Here is a 20,903-nt window from a genome sequence, read left to right as displayed (position 1 = left end):
AATGTGGGACGGTTGGGGGCATGCGACCCATTTGGCCCTAAGGCAAGTAGATTGGGCTCAGATAACAGAGCGAGAACAAACGGCTGATATGCAACTACCTGAAAACATTATATTACGGGATAAAAACTAGAATTGTTTAAAAAAAGTATATACTTTTTAAACTTATTTTCAAAAAAATGGTGAGAGTTCCTCTTAACGGACAAAGGTCTGCATCTCTATCACTTGTATGTTTCTGCTTAACAATATCGTAGTGATGTTCGTATATTGTTGGAATTACTGACTTTTGTTGAAAAACACCTTTTTTTTATTTTCTGGAAGTTCCACAAATAATAATAAAGTACATTTATTTATTTGATTAGAAGATCCGTCCTTCACATAATAAAATGTAATTTAATAAATGTAATCATTTCACATTGTAAAAACATTTTATTGGCTAAAGAGGTATATTATCCAGGCTGGTCAGTTGCTTCGGACGGCCTTGAAGTCTTTGTCGACGTGGAGAAGTCTTTTTACCTTTACGACGGCTGGAGAGCCATAATAATTATTCCAGGCATACTCAGGAGAGAGGACTTTGGTCGGTTTGTGAGAAAGAAAATATTTGTTTAAATAGCTCTCGTCATGCCAGAGAGCCTCCATGTTTTTCGCTTTGTCTGCCAACATAGCATGATGGGTGAAATTAGTCAACTTATAAATATCTTCTACTGCACCCCCAAAAAAACACCCCGTGTAATAGAAGTCCCCCTCATCTACAGCAATGTAGCCCGCAGACTCTGGTCGGCGTTCATGCGTATAAGCTTTACGAGATGCTCCGAAGAACCCAGGATGGATGACTCCAACCACATCGCCTAAGATCTCCACTCCAATGTGCTCGGAAAAAACCATGTCCACGTCGATGCACACTAAGTAGTCTACCTCATTGACAAAGCGATCGCGAGTGTGATCTCTGATCATCTGCATCCTCCTCATGGTTACATCTTGCCATCTTTTGTATCCGGGGACTTCAAGAACAGACAGAGACCTGCCTTCTGCGAGAGTGAAGTTGGGAATGTCGTTGGGACGATCGGTGAAGATGTAATAGTTGACCTTGTGTCCCACCATGAAGAATTTCTCAGCTGTTTCAATATAATCTTTGATAAAAATAACATATCTAAAAAAAACACACAAAATAAGATAACAATGATCATACAAGAAAAGATGCACATTGTCAGGCCTCATCTGAGCTGCGGAGCTGCATATCTCAGGTTCCTCTGTCTCGCTACAGTTCCCCAGTCTCGATACTGTTCCCCTGTCTCGCTACAGTTCCCTCTTTCCTGTAATCCATTCCTGGATTTCCCTGTGCTCTGCCGTTCGCTTTTGATTCTTTGATATCGGTCCTGCTCTTAGCTTCAGATTCTGTTTCCTTTACAAGGTGTCCCCCACGCATTTGTTGAGTTTGTCTCAGTCTGCAGTCTGTTCTGTGTTTTGATTCAGTGTTTAGTTTCAGCCTATTAGAAATTCAGTAGGCAGGGTTTAGCGCTAGGACCCACCGAATATTGGAGTACTTTGGCGTAGAGGTGGGCTAAGCATACTATGGCCATATGATGTGACTGAATCTCCAATTGTTATCATAGAGTCCTAGGCTAGTCCTGTATTTTGTGTGCCAGTATTTTATTTGAAGATCTTGGTTCCTCTCTCCTCTCCCCATGTCCCTGTTAAAATTCCTATCCTTGCTTAAAGGAGAAGCGTCTGAGGATCTCGGCTCCTCACTCCATCCCCTGTGTTGCTTGTTCCCTGTCCTATGTTGTGTCCTGTACCATGTGTGTCTTGTCTGGATAAGTTTCTTGCTTTTTCTCCGTTTCTTGCTAAGTCCCACTTGCTCGCTCTGTCCCCTTGCTTGTTATGTTTCTCTTTACCCTCTGCTATTACTCTGCTTAGCTTGCAGCACACCACACATTTCTCTGTAGAGCTATGTCTCATGCCTGCTCCAGGGTGCCTGCAGGATATCACCTGGTTTTGTTTTGTTCTGGGCAGCATCTACTGCTATGTCAGGGACCTGGTATGTGGCCGCACAACCCTAGGTGCTCAACACTCGGGGGAGTGTGGTTGCCCTACACCAGGCCCTGTCTGGCTGCGTATTAACTCATGAATCCCATCATTGGGCGCTATGGGTCATTACAGTCGTCTGTATGGACCCAGTATCCTAACAAACCTATATAAAGGTGAGTTCTCTCTAATTCCAACATGTCTGTCTAGTTTACCATGGATCTGAATCAATGGTATGGGATCACTTTTAAAATACTGAGATTACACTACAAATTACATCAATATTGGGTACTTACTTTTTAATGGCAAACACCGTAAGACCGATTCGGACTCCAGCCTGGTGGTATTGGGCGTTCAGAATGTCTCTGTTGTAAAAGCCGTTCCAGACAATGGGTGCAAGCCAGGGAGTTATCGTTAGAACATCTGTCCTCCTAGAAATTATAAAGATTCTCTCTGTTTACAAAGCCCTAACGTCTTCTTTAGAGACCAAGATAAACAACGTGGTAGCCTCTGGCCAGTACGTAAATTACAACAATAGTTATGATGAACAGGATGGAAAGAGCTCCTGCCACCAGTCCAACCATGAACACCCTAATATTTGTTTTGCAAAGTAAGTAAGCTGTATTATGTTTTGTTGATGTTCTCTTTCTCTGGATGTATATTTTGTAGTCAAGGATGGCAACATATGTCCAAACAGTACACCCCATATGGAATTAAGTTATATCTCATTATACACAGTTAGGTAGACCAAGGTAAAGGCTACTTACGGTGGTTGAAGAACATCAGGCTTGGCGTAGACCATTCTGTTGGCAGAATGAAGATAAATTTAGAATTATATTAATGTTTATCTGTTAAGGTAAATAGTAGAGGAACGAGAGGCAAGATGAGAGAGGCTCCGGACAGTTCTGCCCACGGTATGGACCTTTATAACTCTAAAGCCAGCTTTGTGGTCACTGGGAAGCCTCCTGAGATGTTCCTAGTTATGGTGGCAACTATTGGTCCAATATAAAAGTTATCTAGCCTCATGTCATACTCATGGGTTTCCACCCATAAAATGCTGGAGTTGCAGTCATACATTTGAAAATTGAAGTCATCATAGTAACTTAGGTTGAGAAAAGACTCAAGTGCATCAAGTTCACCTCCGCTATTGTTCCAGAAAAAGGTTTTTTTTTGCTAATAAATCATGCAACCTATATTTAAAGCCATCTGTTAGGACATCCTTTGTAGCTAGTGAATCAAATATGTTTACTGTTCTTGCTGTAAGGAACCTTTTTTTGGTCCTTTAAATGAAACTCTTTTTGTGAAGTCTGAATGGATGACCTCTTGTTCTTTGTACAGTCCTATTAATGGACAGATCCTCAGAGAGCAGTTGGTATTGTCCCATTTATATTTGTATAATGATGTCATATCCCCTCTACAATACCCTTTAATCCATTGTAAACAAATTCAACTTTACCATGCATTCAAGGGTCCTTTTGGTTTGATTGCCTTAACAGTCTATTCTAACATGACTTCAGTGTGTGTTTGTGTAGAACATGGAACCTCAAACATAAAACTCTGAAGCCAAGAATTGTCACTACCCAACGGTTTATTGACCTCTGTAGAGCAACAAGCTGAGTTGATCCTGTTGGTTCTAGAGCCCAGAACCCAGAACTCAGAAGTTAGCATAACATCAGGAATGGTTCTAACATAAAAACTTCCAGCTACGTCCTTTCTAGTTATATATAGAGCTTGATACAATGTCCTTAGGATTTTATTTGTATCTAGAACTTGGTACAATGTCCTTAGGATTCTATTTGTATCTAGAACTTGGTACAATGTCCTTAGGATTCTATTTGTATCTGGAACTTGGTACAAATCACTACTTCATGGTGTATTTACCTATCCAGTCTTACATCACTCAACAGATCTAGGCGCGAAAGTCTGATGTCATCACTTGTGCTGTGGAAAAACATTGAATAACACACTTTATTATCCTCTGATTTTTGGAATGATGTTTTATTAATTATGTATTATGTGTAAAATACCTAAAAATATATGTTCAGAGGAATAAATTAAATAATGTGTTATTTTTCCAATCGCTAACAGAGCATCTTTTTTTGTAATATATTCTCAGGAAAAATTGTATTTACCATTAACTCTTTTTAACCCCTTAAGTACAAATTATTTTACTGTTTTTAAAGGTGATGATCAGAGATTTTTTTTTCCTTTCTCCAAAAGAAATCTTCCTGTTTCTCATTTTGAGAGCCCAGCCAAACTATATATATATCATGTCTTTTTAGGACAGTTATGGTTTTCTTTTTAAATCATTCCCATGCAAAGTAATTCAAATGAAAAGAAAATGCTTTGAAATATATTCATTTGCAAACACGTCATACGGCCGGGTTTTTTCATGTAGTTTGTAAAGGAAATATTAGAAGGTTCCTATCATGTTGTGAATTTATGATTTAACTCAGTTTATGGAAACTATAGGATTAATAGCTATCACATGGTCCAAAAGGGCCGTGGGAAGGGTATGGGGTTTTCAATACATTTTTTCTTTCTTTTTTCCCATTTTTTAATTTTTACATTTTTTTTACTGCTTAAATTGAAGAAATAGTTTAAGATTTAAGACGTTGGGGGTATGTACAGAGCCCGAAGCATGTGTGCTGGAATTATCTATGTTGGGTCCTGCTTACATCTTTGTTAACATCAGACTGACTGGCCAAGATAAGCATGTATTATCTTCTTACCCTGTAGTTACGGGGTTAATATTATGATAATTAAACAAATAGACCTTCCGTAATTTGTAAATTGATCCACTATCCCCTTTTTAGATAACATACTTGTTTACTGTGCAGCGAAATATGATGCTAGGGTGCCATTCGCTGGATTTCAAGCCGTACCTGCAAGCAAAAGAATGGGAAAATAGGTTATTTATAAAAAATATATATTTTTAAAGAGTCCTAATTTGAGATACTTTGTAATCTATTGCTGGGTATTTGTGTCACCGGGTGGGGTATTTAGAAGAAGAATAATGGGGGTTTATTTACCCCGTTTAATTTATAAACCCGTTTCCTGCTGTTTCTATACATATAATTGGGGCTTTTAGGGCCGGAGAACCCTGCGATCCCCTCATACCCAGCAAACATTCCGAGATCCCAGAAAAGAGGGGGACCAGGGAGGAAAGAGGGGCATCGGGAGAGGAAAGAAGGGCATCGGGGGAGGAAAGAGGGGTGCAGGAGTTTGGGGCTAAAACAGGGATACTGCTCTAATCTTGTGTCTATATCAAGATGAAGAGGGACGGCGTTCCCGCCGTGGGTGTAAAATATGGGATATTTAATCATATTAAAGAAATATAATATTTAAATCCCCATCATGCATGAGTTGTAAAGCCAGCGTCACATCGATTTAAACTCACCAGCCGAACAAGAATGTGAAAACGAAAGAAAAGGCAGCTAGAATATAACATCTTCTCCGAGAAAAGGTATCCCCTGAAATAGAGGACGCAAAATAAAGGGGACACCACTAAAAGTCAACGATACACGTTTACATTACTCACATTTCATTTAGTTTTTAAAAAGATTCCACAACTTATGATCATATTTTTCAATATTGTGCTTTAGCCTCGTATCCCCGCAATGATAGCTATAAAATGGGGTGGGAAGTGGGTGGAACCTGGGTGGGGCAGATGTCACTCCTCTGCCAATCACTTACACACCTACTCTCTAACACCATACATTTACACACTCTCGCTCTAACTCCATACACCAACACACACTATTACACAATACACTAACACACATACCATGTACTAACATACACACACAATACACTAACACACATACCATGTACTAACATACACACACAATATACTAACACACATACCATGTACTAACATACACACACAATACACTAACACACATACCATGTACTAACATACACACACAATATACTAATACACATACCATGTACTAACATACACACACAATACACTAACACACATACCATGTACTAACATACACACACAATATACTAACACACATACCATGTACTAACATACACACACAATACACTAACACACATACCATGTACTAACATACACACACAATATACTAACACACATACCATGTACTAACATACACACACAATACACTAACACACATACCATGTACTAACATACACACACAATATACTAACACACATACCATGTACTAACATACACACACAATACACTAACACACATACCATGTACTAACATACACACACAATACACTAACACACATACCATGTACTAACATACACACACTATATACTAACACACATACCATGTACTAACATACACACACAATACACTAACACACATACCATGTACTAACATACACACACAATATACTAACACACATACCATGTACTAACATACACACACAATACACTAACACACATACCATGTACTAACATACACACACAATACACTAACACACTAGATACATTTGTGGGTCATGTTGAGAGTGTAAGATTAATAAAATAACGACAGACACCAATTGGATTTTGAAAGGCCACAGTTTTATTTATGGTAAGTACTGTGACACATAAAACTTTATTAAAACTTTAAAACATACATTTCTTTAAACTTGTGTAACCTCCAATGTTAATGTACAAACCGCCAGATTTTACCCTTTTAGAACCAAGGAGGTTACAACCACCGACCGTGCGACAACCTCATACCTCATCACAGGTAACTGGCACAAACATGTTGCCGCGTACACCAACCACGAGCCGTAAAACCGCACTAGCTTGTGGTGTAATCACGAAGGCCCTCCCTTTCCCATGGGACCCTGCCCGTGGAAAAAAGGCCCACCATAACTCAATAACCATGGATTCCATAACTCGGAAGAAAACCGCGACAAGTTCACCTCGTACCATGAATAAACCAACCATAAAAACCTGACGGGAACCTCAGTTCCCCGCCACACCAAAAAACCATCAGAAGAAACACAGGGAGGGTGGGAGGGAAACGCTTCTCTCTGCCTCTCCTTCCTGCTTTAATGAAAAAAGGGTAGAAGATCAGAGAAAAACAGCAACCTTTAAGGACCTTTAACCCCACGCCCACCATAACCCTGACCTATGGCAAACTAGCCATGAGGTGATCATGCCCCCCTAGCATGATCCAGGCCTGATCATGCGGACCCTTCTTCGATGCTGTGTATCCGGGGCCCCCTATAGACTAACACACATACCATGTACTAACATACACACACAATCTACTAACACACATACCATGTACTAACATACACACAATACACTAACACACATACCATGTACTAACATACACACACAATACACTAACAAACATACCATGTACTAACATACACACACAATCTACTAACACACATACCATGTACTAACATACACACAATACACTAACACACATACCATGTACTAACATACATACACTTTAACACAATATACTAACATACACTCTAACATTATTTGTTTATAGATTTAAAATATGTTATACGCTGTGTTCAATTATCACCGAATTGGGTGAATCTACAGAATCTACCATTATTAATGCATATTATCAGAATCCAGTAGGGAAATTCTAATAATGCATTGATATCCTGATGATTTTGGATCATCCGGAACCCAGCTGTGTGATCCTAGCCAATCACAATGCTTTCTCTATACCAATATCACGAAAAGATAAGGGGAAAAGGTGTGTAAAGTTTATCTGTCAGGAATAACACATAAAAGGGGTTCTAAAAATATATAATAAATAAATATAAAATATATTAATTTTAAACAAAATACCCTTAAATAAAATAGTTAAATTCTAATTAAGAAACCATCTTCCCTTCATGGGTAGAAATTATTTATGAAATATGTGAAAGTCCTTTTATAACCCTGAAATATCCACAGATTTAGAGCAACTAGTAATAGGATAATAGAAATATACAAGCTACACCAACATGTACAGGTGCAGGACTCAGCTCCCCTCCCCCATACAGAGACGAAAAATGCAGACACTTAACATTTGTGATTTCAAAATATCTTAGCAAATTAGAACAACTGAATCCATCTTTTTTAATCGTACGTGTCTTCTCTGCAGTAGCCGGAGGAACCAAACGGCCTGTCTGAGACACCTCAAGGAGGGGAATTATTTAAACAGACAAACGGGTAAAAGTCTACTTTGCATCAGGTGTCGAATTTTGAAATTTCAAGCCTTCCCGAGAATAAATGTTCATCTCGTTGCGATACATATCAAGGTTTAGCGATTCTACCCCTTAGACTGCGGTCCCCAGATTCTAGAACGCATATTTGTTTTTCTTTCTCGAAACAGCCGGGATTAGTCACAATGCAGTAAAAAAATTATATATATTATTTGTTGTGCCTAAATCTGTCGAGTTACTTACTGATTTCCATTTTTCCAGAGATCCGGGAGAGAATGGGTGATGATGTATTCTGACACGTTGGATGACTATATGAGTCCTTTGTACAGTCGGTGTGAGAAGTTCCTCCTCTTCTACACTCTTCTAGTAAGGAACGGTAATAACTATGTATTATCAGTCAAACCAAACCACACCTCACAAGTGTCAATGTTTAGGAGAACCAGTCCCTATTTGGGGTTAATCCTCCCGTCCTCGATGGCCATTTTTGTTCTAGGATTATAAAAGTATTTCAGTGTTTTACACGACGACGTATTCTGACCTACACGGACTAGAGCTGCAAGTCCCAAAGGGACATATTAATGTCTATGTACCTAGAATGTGATGTCATCAAAGTCCCTGTTGGTGTAATGGTCACCTGTCCCAATACTTTTGTCCCTATAGTACATTTACCTAATACATAATGTACACGTGCAAGTCTCAGCCCTCCCCCCTGAGAAAGATGAACGAAGAGAACATTTTACTTTTGTGATATGAAAATAATTTAGCGACAGGAACTTCTGAATCCACCTTCTTTCATTTTACTTTCCTCGTTTCATTTTTTATTCTTTCCAGAGGCCAAAAGGAACCAGGTGGACTGAGACACGCCGAGAAGGTATATTATTTCAACACAAAGGGTTAAAGCCTCATTCGGATGAACTTTGAGTATATTTTTTAGAAATTTCAGACCTTCGTGACCTCCATAAATGTTCATCTCACTGCAAAAAAAACACATTCTCACTCAACCTGACTGCGACTTTTGTTCATTTCCAAATTCTTCTCATTCCTCGAAACATCCGGGATTAGTCACGGTAATCCTAAAAGAGCTCTGAAAAATGAAGAAATCTGTCAAGATAATTACTCATTTCCATTGAAATGGGAGAGGATAGGGGCGAAGATGACATGTAACTGGCGTGCTGGATGACTGTAAGATTCTTTCATACATTAGGTGTGACACGTTCCTCCTAAAACGCATTCATACCACCCAACTGTCAACCTTTAGCAGGACCAATTCCTACTTGGGCCACTAAACCCTCTGTTAATTTACCCTTCCTTGATGCCCATTTTTTGTTTCTTGTAGAAGTATGAAAGTATCACAGCATTCCACACAGCGACGTATTCTAACCTATACTGACCAGGGCTACAAGGGCAACAACCCTTGTTGGACCTGTTGGGGAGACCCCAGACCTGCCTTGTAACCCCTTTACAGTGTGTAGTTGTGTGTTTGTAACCTCAAGGAACGTCAACAGGGCAGGATTTAGTAATCACCGCATGACTCGGGCACTATCTATAACATACAGCTGAACACATAAATAAAACACGTGAGACATGAGGTCGTTGGAAAAGTGTAAGGCCACAGCGCTTTATTACTGTGACAAATGCAAGAAATAAAAGAAGATATGAGATAGGTTCTGCATACATCACATTTTAAAACCAGATAACATTTTGTAGGGATATCCCGCCAAATACCATGCGGAGACCGCTGGGTCGGAACACCCTACCCTTTAAAGTTCCCCCAGGGACTGAACCCGTGGAGAAACTGAAATACACATAACTGATGATATAACAACCAATAAAACACAGCATACCTATCTCAAAACATCCGCCATAACTAGAAATAAAATTAAGAAGGAGACAATTAAAAAAGGGGAGGGAGGGCGGGGATTCACTGCTTTAAGCGCTGGTTAAAGTATCTGACCAGTGGCGGGAAAAAGGGTCACCTAAATAGACAGCCAAAAAACCCCACCCAACCAGCCGAGGAACCCCATAGGGTGTCCTTTATATGACCCCCTAAGACCTGGCAACAAGCTTTCTGTTAGACTAGGCCCAGTCATGCAGCCCTTCCTCTTAGTATCCAGGGCTTGACTTTCTAACCAATACTCGTGAATTCATCATAGAGTCTGTATTGGCCCCCCCAAAACACAAGAGGGAATTGTTAGGACAATAGCTTTTATATATATATATATATATATATATATATATATATATACCCCTTTCAATATTCCCAGCATGAGGGGGTTAATTGCTGGAAGTCAGCAGGTGGATCCAATTTACCTGCACTGAGGTAATAATTAGAGGCATTAGTGGTCTGAAACAGGGAGAGAGGCCGTCAAGCCAGAGACCCTCAGACTTTACGAGAAAGGTACGGTTCAAACAAACTAGTGCTGTGCTGTTACTACTTTATGACTGGGACTGGATTAGCTGGCCGGTTGGTTAGTGAGAGAATAATTTTGTATAGGTAGTCTCCAAGATGGAGTACGATTTTGTTTTTGTTTTGTTTATTGACACTGTGAACCTGAAAGAAAGCTACAATAAACCACATTTTGCTTTTATTCTGCTGGTGTTTTGGAGTTTCTTGTTTGTAACCAGGCCATCCTGCCACAATATATATACAATATATTTTTTACCCAGCAAACATTCGGAGCTCCAAGAAAAGAGGGGGCATCAGGGGAGTAATTTGGGACTCCCCCAGGGACTGAACCCGTCCAAATTCAGGTGTCTACTATGGAAGCCCAATTTAGTCAACCATTTAAAGTGACATGGCCATATTAAGGACTGTAGAATCCAAATGTGGTCCAAAGGCCATAATCACAAATCACAATAGATCAAAATTTCCCATTTCTTGCTGTTTCTATAGACGTTATCAGGACTTTTAGGGCTGTAGAACCCTGCGATACCCTCATACCCAGCAAACATTCGGAGCTCCTAGAAAAGAGGGGGCATCAGGGGAGTAATTTGGGACTCAAAGAGGGACACTTGGGAGGTTGACACTGGGCAGAATTAATGTTTTTTTACCTTAATGTTAATAACCAGCTTTGTTTGGGTTGTATCTTAAGACAATTCTACAAAAGCAAACATTTGGTGAATAAAGTGATTCTGATCTTAATTTTGTTAATTGTTTTAGCTCGTCTGAGATGGGGGATAACGATTTCCATCTCTAGAGGTCACCATTAACTCTGAGACCCAGAATATAATCCCGTGTCTATATATTTGCATCTAACACATGCATTTGACAGAAATCCCTTTTATAAGGTAATCAGATGGGTTCTGTAGATGCCAATTCGGATGAATTAAATACCTCATGTTTCATAAGTGCGTGATACTTATAGTAAAGTCAATCAAATCTAAAAAAAAACAAAAAAAAAAAACTTTTATTTTCTGAATGGATTGTCTCCACCATTCCCTCCAGCGCTGAGCTTCACAGAGCTGCTGTTCCGTCTCCTCCTTAATTTTAGCCAGCTCAGTTTCTGTGTCCTGGATGAATTTCTAGATAAAAAAAGGAAATTCTTAAAAAAAAAAAACGTGCCTTTCTACTTTTCACAGTATCGTGGATTACGATAGCAGATAAAGGGCTGGAGCCAATTGTCCAGCTGTGCAGAAGTGCTGGTGGCCGGATGTATTGCGCAGGTAGTAGACAGCAATAGCCACCGGATTGCTTACACGTGGTGCTAGCTGAGTAAACACTAACCTTGTAAGCAGAATCCCGAGACTCCACTGTGGACAGGTGGCTGAGAGTTGTCTTAGCGGTGGTCACTGTCGCCGTTGACTGGAAACCTGAGGTGTCTTCATGCTTTGCGTCTGTGGACTTGACGTGCAGAATTCCCGGCCAGACCCTGAGAGGAAAAACGATGCGATCGGTTAAAGCTTTGGTTTATTACATCATTTTTTATTTATTTATGCCAACGAATTGACTAAACTGGTAATCCTTTTAATCATGTGGTCTAAGGAACAAGCCATAGGGCTTTAATCTTCTGGAATAGCAGCTCTATAAAGGGTTCCGTAAACCTTTGTGAGGGTCTCTTGGTGTAATAGATCTGTAAAGCTCACGGCCCTTGGTGCATTAGTAAGGAGAGGTTATGATTACCTGCTACCACGCTCAATCAGTGGTTGGTATTCCGCGTTTTCCAAGGGAAGTCCTGCCTGCTTGAGTCGGATCAACGTGGATAATTTCTCCTTTGGTGTCTTGGTCTCTACGTGGGTTACACATCATTAATTTTTTGTCAAACGTTTCAATAGAGTTGCAGTTGTTTTTCATGTCACTGATTCGTTTCAAGTATTTATTTTTGCAATTTAATAATTCAATTAATAAAATTAATATAAATAACAACTATGGATCCTTTCACAAAGAATACAGCACAAGCTAATAAAAAATGTAGCAAGGAGTCTTAACGTTACCTCCGCCATATACAGCAGCGCGTCGTTGCCCTCCCAAAGAATCGCAGTCACCACCCCTTTAAAATTGCTAAAAAATACAAAATTAAATGATTAAACTTAGAGGAGAGACAAGGTAATGGAAATGTTTTTTTTTTATTAGAAGTTGATTTAAAGGAATATTGAAGTGACATATTCAGAACTTACTCAGATTCCTCTTTCTTCTCCCCGAACACTTGGTATCTCTCGTCAAATCTGGTAGGTTTTACGAGTTTCCGAATGCTGGAATTGCAAAGACTATTTAGGACATTTCAGAAACTAAAGATTTCCTGATATCACATAAAAAATGTGGAGCTGGGATATCCAAAGGGTGGCCAAAAGGTATATCAGTAATGGATGTCTATCTAAACCTCCGTGTATATCTCCATAGCACCTCCGTGACTGTAGAATATGTATATCTCACAAGTGTCCCAGCCAAATCCATATACCTCTCTTTCCTCTTCTGATGCCCCTCTTTCTTCCCCTGATGCCCCTCTTTTCTAGGAGGTCGGAATGTTTGCTGGGTATGAGGGTATCGCAGGGTTCTACAGCCCTAAAAGCCCCCAAAATGTGTCTAGACATGGCGGGTAACGGGCTTTTATATAAATTACTCAAGGAATCCAGGTGTGTGGAATTTTTTGGATAGCTTGTTGGTCATCAGGTAGACCTTCTCACTCACTGAGACCTTCCTAGTATGGAAGGATGAAGATGAGCGTGGAAGCTGGAAACTGTATCTACATGAGCTCAATTATTCCGTCACTAGAGGTCACCATTGCCTCTCAGGGTCTGGTGTCAAGGGCTTGTAGCATAAATACTGGCGGGTCTGTTCTTCTTTAACATGGGGGTCCTTGGGTTAAAGGTGGGTCACCATTTTTAAGACATGAAGAACTCTGAGGAAAGGGATATTTTGGTCGGTCTTGGAGATAATGGGTGGGCTTTTTGTTTAACATTGAGGACAACTTGAAGGACTAAGATTATGGGCTGTGACATGGTAGGGTCCCCGGAGTTCCCCCTGAAGGTTTCTGATGTTGGTCCTTGTCACGGAACTAAAGCGGCAGAGGACTTTTAACCCCATCTTCAGTTGTGTTCACCAGTTGTGCCCAGGAGTATAAGCCCACTCTTGTGTCACCCGGACCCTTTGGATCTTGATTTCCCTCGCCCCGTACCTTGCCGGGTCTTACCCGTAATTCTCTGAAAATGTTTGTAGGCTAGGATCAGCTGCACCTTTAAACCCTAAAAAAACCTTTTTAACCCAAAATAACTTGCTCCACCAGAGTGCTATTTTGCACAAATGTACATGAATGAAGTAGCATCCAGTTTCAGCCCCCCCCCCTTCTAAATAAAACAAGAGACAATTCTTTATTTCAAAAACTTTATTAATTGTCAACTATGGATTTTATTTGTCCGCGGTGCGGACCTTTATTAAATGTTTACATCATTGATAATTTTATAACCGTTTATTAGCCAAACATATTTTGGCCCAGTATATAAACATTTCACCGTCAAAATAACAACAACAATGATAACCAATCATAACCATGAAGTAACCTGCTGGTATGGGCGTATCCACCTGTATCCCTGCTGGAACTGCCGGCGTCCCCCAGCGCGGCAGTCACATGACCATACGATTCACAGGGGCAGCTGCCCCTGGAGTGTCCTGCACTTACACCTCTGTGCACCACAAGTAACCGCACCTAGAGGGTTAACTCCTGCACCGTACCAGCGGAAAAACCTGAGCCCCCGGCTAATGCAAAAATCAGGGAGGGATGGGCGGGAAAATATTTTTTTTAAATGCTGACCCTATAGCATAAACCCCCCCTTTATATACCCCCTCAGGGAGGGCAATTACCCCCCCCTTCTGGTCTTGCACGTGCCTCAAAAGCTTAACACCTTAGGTGCTAAAATTTTGCCTAGTCATGCCTTAACCCTTAACACTAGGCTTTCAACGGGGTACCTCGTCCGGCACTTCATTCATGGGGCCCCTCCGTCCAATTCTTTCCCTACGGGGCTGTTCTTGTAGTGGGGCTCAGACGAGGGGTAGTTGGGAGAGGGAGCTCCTTGGCAACCTCGGTTCTAAGCACCTTTTGTTGACCAGGGTTTAGCAGCTGCGGCCATGGAGACTAAGGTGAGCCGATGCATTAGGTAAAGAGTGCTCGGCTTGTGAGCTTACACTCAAGACTTACGAAAATAAATATTAATAGCAAGAGTTTACATTTCTAAGGCTGTCCAATTCTACTTCAACACATTCTTTTCCTCTTTAGTCCAATTAAAGCGACGCATCCTACTACAACTCCTTATCCATCTAGTTGTTTTCACGTCTGTTTGGAGATTATGGAGGTAACGCTTCCCGCACATTAACTCGTTTTTTCCTCCAAAAATATGCATAGTTTGCAAAGCTGTATTTGCAAAGTATACGCAAACTTCCACTCATTTGACAAACAGACCAGGCTTAACAACACGGAAATAAAGACTCTATGAGTACACAAACGTTACGGTATGGAGTGCTGATAGCTTTGTATACTTTCTCATCTCCATTTTACAGGCCTGGTCTGTTCATGGCTACAATAGAGACATTACATACTTTTTTTGGCCTTTTGGTAGAACAGAGGACCTTCTTGGATCCATTTATGGTTGATAACTGCAGAGCCATCTAGTTTCATTTGGTATCCCATTGTACAGCGCTACGGAATATGATGGCTCTATAGAAAACAATAAATAATAAGAATATCATAACCCCTTAGAAAATCCTTAAGGTAGGGCCATCTCTCGTGGGGTACAGGAACGAGGACGACTTGAATTTTATGGGGACTCCCATCGGCCAAACTCATGAATATCCGCCATGACAGAAAATGTGGGACGGTTGGGGGCATGCGACCCGTTTGGCCCTACGGCAAGTAGATTGGGGCTCAGATAACAGAGTGAGAATCATACAAACGGCTGATATGCAACTACCTGAAAACATTATATTACGGGATAAAAACTAGAATTGTTTAAAAGAATATATACTTTTTAAACTTATTTTCATTCTGATACAAGGAATAAAAAAATGGTGAGAGTTCCTCTTAACGGACAAAGCTCTGCATCTCTATCACTTGTATGTTTCTGCTTAACAATATCGTAGTGATGTTCGTATATTGTTGGAATTACTGACTTTTGTTGAAAAACATATTTTTTTTTTCTGGAAGTTCCACAAATAATAATAAAGCACATTTATTTATTTGATTAGAAGATCCGTCCTTCACATAATAAAATGTAATTTAATAAATGTAATCATTTCACATTGTAAAAACACATCATTTTTTTTTTAAAGAAAAGCTTTCATTTCAATTCACATCACATTTAAAGTTTCGGGTTCTGTATGTTTTATTAATTTTAGAGATATTATTTGTAATTAAAATATAACATTAAAGAAAATTATTGGCTAAAGACGTATTTTATCCAGGCCGGTCAGTTGCTTCAGACGGCCTTGAAGTCTTTGTCGACCTGGATAAGTCTTTTTACCTTTACGACGACTGGAGAGCCAGAATAATTCATCCACGCATACTCAGGAGAGAGGACTTTGGTTGGTTTGTGAGAAAGAAAATATTTGTTTAAATAGCTCTCGTCATGCCAGAGAGCCTCCATGTTTTTCGCTTTGTCTGCCAACATGGCATGATGGGTGTAATTAGTCAACTTATAAATCTCTTCTACTGCACCCCCAAAAAAACACCCCGTGTAATAGAAGTCCCCCTCATCTACAGCAATGTAGCCCGCAGACTCTGGTCGGCGTTCATACGTATAAGCTTTACGAGATGCTCCGAAGAACCCAGGATGGATGACTCCGACCACATCGCTTAAGATCTCCACTCCAATGTGGTCGGAAAAAACCATATCCACGTCGATGCACACTAAGTAGTCTACCTCATTGACAAAGCGATCGCGAGTGTGATCTCTGATCATCTGCATCCTCCTCATGGTAACATCTTGCCATCTTTTGTATCCGGGGACTTCAAGAACAGACAGAGACCTGCCTTCTGCGAGAGTGAAGTTGGGAATGTCGTCGGGACGATCGGTGAAGATGTAATAGTTGACCTTGTGTCCCACCATGAAGAATTTCTCAGCCGTTTCAATAAAATCTTTAATAAAAATAACATATCTAAAAAAAATAAAAAAACAAAACAAAATAAGATAACAAATAAAGATCATACAAGAAAAGATACACATTGTCAGGCCTCATCTGAGCTGCGGAGCTGCATATCTCAGGTTCCTCTGTCTCGCTACAGTTCCCCTGTGTTACTACAGTTCCCTCTTTCCTGTAATCCATTCCTGGATTTCCCTGTGCTCTGCCGTTCACTTTTGATTCTTTGATATCGGTCCTGCTCTTAGCTTCAGATTCTGTTTCCTTTACAAGGTGTCCCCCACGCATTTGTTGCGTTTGTCTCAGTCTGCAGTCTGTTCTGTGTTTAGATTTAATGTTTAGTTTCAGCCAATTAGAAATTCAGTAGGCAGGGTTTAGCTCTAGGACCCACCGAATATTGGAGTACTTTGGCATAGAGGTGGCCTAAGCATACTATGGCATAAATATTGGGGATTCCATCAGCCATATGGCCATATATTGCTTATCCCACCTCCGAGGCAAAGGTGAGTTTTTTCTAATTCCAACATGTCTGTCTAGTTTACCGTGGATCTGAATCAATGGTATGGGAATACTTTTAAAATACTGAGATTATACTACAAATTACATCAATATTGGGTACTTACTTTTTAATGGCAAAGACCGTAAGACCAATTCGGACTCCAGCCTGGTGGTATTGAGCGTTCAGAATGTCTCTGTTGTAAAAGCCGTTCCAGACAATGGGTGCAAGCCAGGGAGTTATCGGTAGAACATCTGTCCTCCTAGAAATTATAAAGATTCTCTCTGTTTACAAAGCCCTAACGTCTTCTTTAGAGACCAAGATAAACAATGTGGTAGCCTCTGGCCAGTACGTAAATTACAAGATATATTTCCAAGAGAAATATTGCGTTCCACAATGTAATATGTCATCCTACATAATGTATCCAACAATAGTTATGATGAACAGGATGGAAAGAGCTCCTGCCACCAGTCCAACCATGAACACCCTAATATTTGTTTTGCAAAGTAAGTAAGCTGTATTATGTTTTGTTGATGTTCTCTTTCTCTGGATGTATGCTTTGTAGTCAAGGGGAACATATGTACAAACAGTACACCCCATTATATTAATGTTTATCTGTTAAGGTAAATATTAGAGGAACGAGAGTCAAGATGAGAGAGGCTCAGGACAGTTCTGCCCACGGTATGGACCTTTATAACTCTAACGCCAGCTTTGTGGTCAATGGGAAGCCTCCTGAGATGTTCCTAGTTATGGTAGCAACTATTGGTCCAATATAAAAGTTATCTAGCCTCATGTCATACTCAGGACTGGGTTTCCACCCATAAAATGCTGGAGTTGCAGTCATACATTTGAAAATTTAAGTCATCATAGTAACTTAGGTTGAGAAAAGACTCAAGTGCATCAAGTTCACCTCCGCTATTGTTCCAGAAAAAGTTTTGGGTTTTTTTTGCAACCCATATTTAAAGGAATCTGTTAGGACATCCTTTGTAGCTAGTGAATCAAATATGTTTACTGTTCTTGCTGTAAGGAACCGTTTTTTGCTCCTTTAAATGAATGGATGACCTCTTGTTCTTTGTACAGTCCTATTAATGGACAGATCCTCAGAGAGCAGTTGGTATTGTCCCCATTTATATTTGTATAATGATGTCATATCCCCTCTACAATACCCTTTAATCCATTGTAAACAAATTCAGCTTTACCATGCATTCAAGGGTCCTTTTGGTTTGATTGCCTTAACAGTTTATTCTAACATGACCTCAAACATAAAACTCTGAAGCCAAGAATTGTCACTACCCAACGGTTTATTGACCTCTGTAGAGGAACAAGCTGAGTTGATGATGCTGGTTCTAGAGCCCAGGACCTAGAACTCAGGCGTTAGCATAACATCAGGATTGGTTCTAACATAAAAACTAGTCTTAACCTTCCAGCTAAGTTCTTTTTAGTTATATATAGAACTTGATTCAATGTCCTTAGGATTCTATTTGTATCTAGAACTTGATACAATGTCCTTAATACAATGTTTCTATTTGTATCACTCTAGGCACCAAAGTCTGATGTCATCACTTGTGCTGTGGAAAAACATTGAATAACACACTTTATTATCCTCTGATTTTTGGAACGATGTTTTATTAATTATGTATTATGTGTAAAATACCTAAAAATACATGCTCAGAGAAATAAATTAAATAATGTGTTATTTTTCTAATCTGTAACAGAGCATCCTTTTTTGTAATATATTCTCAGGAAAAAAACGTATTTATCATTAACTCTTTTTAACCCCTTAAGTACAAATTATTTTACTGTTTTTAAAGGTGATGATCAGAGATTTTTTTTCCTTTCTCCAAAAGAAATCTTCCCGTTTCTCATTTTGAGAGCCCAGCCAAACTATATATATCATGTCTTTTTAGGACAGTTATGGTTTTCTTTTTAAATCATTCCCATGCAAAGTAATTCAAATGAAAAGAAAATGCTTTGAAATATATTCATTTGCAAACACGTCATACGGCCGGGTTTTTTCATGTAGTTTGTAAAGGAAATATTAGAAGGTTCCTCTCATGTTGCGAATTTATGATTTAACTCAGTTTATGGAAACTATAGGATTAATAGCTATCACATGGTCCAAAAGGGCCGTGGGAAGGGTATGGGGTTTTCAATACATTTTTTCTTTCTTTTTTTCCCACTTTTTAATTTTTTGACAGTTTTACTGCTTAAATTGAAGAAATATTTTAAGATTTAAGACGTTGGGGGTATGTACAGAGCCCTGAAGCATGTGTGCTGGATTTATCTATGTTGGGTCCTGCTTACATCTTTGTTAACATCATGCCATGATCGATGGCAGACAGACTGGCCAAGATAAGCATGTATTGTCTTCTTACCCTGTAGTTACGGGGTTAATATTATGATAATTAAACAAATAGACCTTCCATAATTTGTAAATTGATCCACTATCCCCTTTTTAGATAACATACTTCTTTACTGCGCAGCGAAATATGATGCTAGGGTGCCATTCGCTGGATTTCAAGACGTACCTGCAAGCAAAAGAATGGGAAAATAGGTTATTATAAATAAAAAATATTTTTTTAAAGAGCCCTAATTTATGATACTTTGTAATCTATTGCTGGGTATTTGTGTCACCGGGTGGGGTATTTACAAGAATAATAATGGGGTTTTATTTACCCCGTTTAATTTATAAAGCCGTTTCCTGCTGTTTCTATACATATCATTGGGGCTTTTAGGGCCGGAGAACCCTGCGATCCCCTCATACCCAGCAAACATTCTGAGATCAGTGGCGTCGGCGGGGGGGGCAGAGGGGGCCATGGCCCCCCCAACATCATGCTGTGCCCCCTGGTGTGCCCCCCCAATTGAAACGCTGGCTTTTTTTTTTAATAGACCCGGAGGAGAGAAAGAGAGGCGCCGAGCGGTCGCTGAGGATTAAGTTCTCAGCAACCGTTCGGCGCCTCTCACTCTTCTCCGCGACCGCGAGGCCTCTGCCTTGGTCGCAGTGCCGGCATTTCAAGCCGAGCGCCGGTATATGTCGTCATATCCGGCGCCCAAGGTAAGTGAACTTCAAAGGGGGGTAGAAAGTTAGGAGGGGGTTAGAGAGTCAGAAGAGGTAGATAGGAAGTGAGAAGGGGTAGATAGGTATAGATTGGGAGGGAGAGGGGATAGATGGGATAGATATGATAGATAGGGAGGGAGATGGGGGTAGATTGGATAGATTGGGAGGGAGAGGGGGTAGATGGGATAGATATGATAGATAGGGAGGGAGATGGGGGTAGATTGGATAGATTGGGAGGGAGAAGGGGTAGATGGGATAGATAGGGAGGGAGAGGGGGTAGATGGGATAGATAGGGAGGGAGAGGGGGTAGATGGGATAGATTGGCAGGGAGAGGGGGTAGATAGGATAGATTGGGAGGGAGAGGGGGGTACATAGGATAGATTGGGAGGGAGAGTAGGTATATAGGGAGGCAGAGGTGGTAGATAGGGAGGGAGAGGGGGTAGATAGGATAGATTGGGAGGGAGAGGGGGTAGATAGGATAGATTGGGAGGGAGAAGGGGTAGATAGGATAGATTAGGAGGGAGAGGAGGGGACAATCTTGGCGTACGTTCAGCTGTTTGGGGACAAAGTTGACACAATATGTAATTTGGGTGCTGGTCGGGTTCTATGTGG

The 20,903-nt window shown here is 40.3% G+C and overlaps 3 protein-coding genes across 5 annotated transcripts in view; all 3 read right to left on the bottom strand.

Moving 5' to 3' along the window:
- Positions 1–199: 199 nt before the first annotated feature.
- Positions 200–20,903, bottom strand: part of LOC128503245 (histo-blood group ABO system transferase-like) — a 34,327-nt gene continuing 13,623 nt past the window's right edge. The window contains exon 4 of the mRNA XM_053473284.1: positions 200–433. The gene's annotated coding sequence lies outside the window, so the exon portion shown is untranslated. The remainder of the gene's footprint in view (positions 434–20,903) is intronic.
- On the bottom strand, positions 432–19,749 carry LOC128502637 (histo-blood group ABO system transferase-like). Of its 3 annotated transcripts, XM_053472499.1 has the most exons (7): positions 8,418–8,514; positions 5,423–5,495; positions 4,848–4,907; positions 3,904–3,963; positions 2,790–2,825; positions 2,319–2,453; positions 432–1,147 (listed from the first exon to the last, which is right to left on the bottom strand). In XM_053472499.1, exons 1-7 carry the CDS (start codon positions 8,425–8,427, stop codon positions 460–462), a joined length of 1,062 nt encoding a protein of 353 aa, XP_053328474.1. In that variant the 5' UTR covers positions 8,428–8,514; the 3' UTR covers positions 432–459. The 3 variants fall into 3 exon arrangements, with proteins under 3 accessions (XP_053328474.1, XP_053328475.1, XP_053328476.1); XM_053472500.1 differs by lacking the exon at positions 3,904–3,963; XM_053472501.1 differs by lacking the exons at positions 4,848–4,907; positions 5,423–5,495; positions 8,418–8,514 and adding an exon at positions 19,702–19,749.
- Positions 16,077–16,706, bottom strand: LOC128503247 (histo-blood group ABO system transferase-like). The gene has a single exon (XM_053473286.1). It carries the CDS (start codon positions 16,704–16,706, stop codon positions 16,077–16,079), a length of 630 nt encoding a protein of 209 aa, XP_053329261.1.

Source organism: Spea bombifrons, chromosome 8, assembly GCF_027358695.1.
Source record: "Spea bombifrons isolate aSpeBom1 chromosome 8, aSpeBom1.2.pri, whole genome shotgun sequence".
NCBI classification, from domain to species: Eukaryota; Metazoa; Chordata; class Amphibia; order Anura; family Pelobatidae; genus Spea; species Spea bombifrons.
Note: the sequence above shows the minus strand (reverse complement) of the source record. Positions and strands in the feature narration are given on the sequence as shown.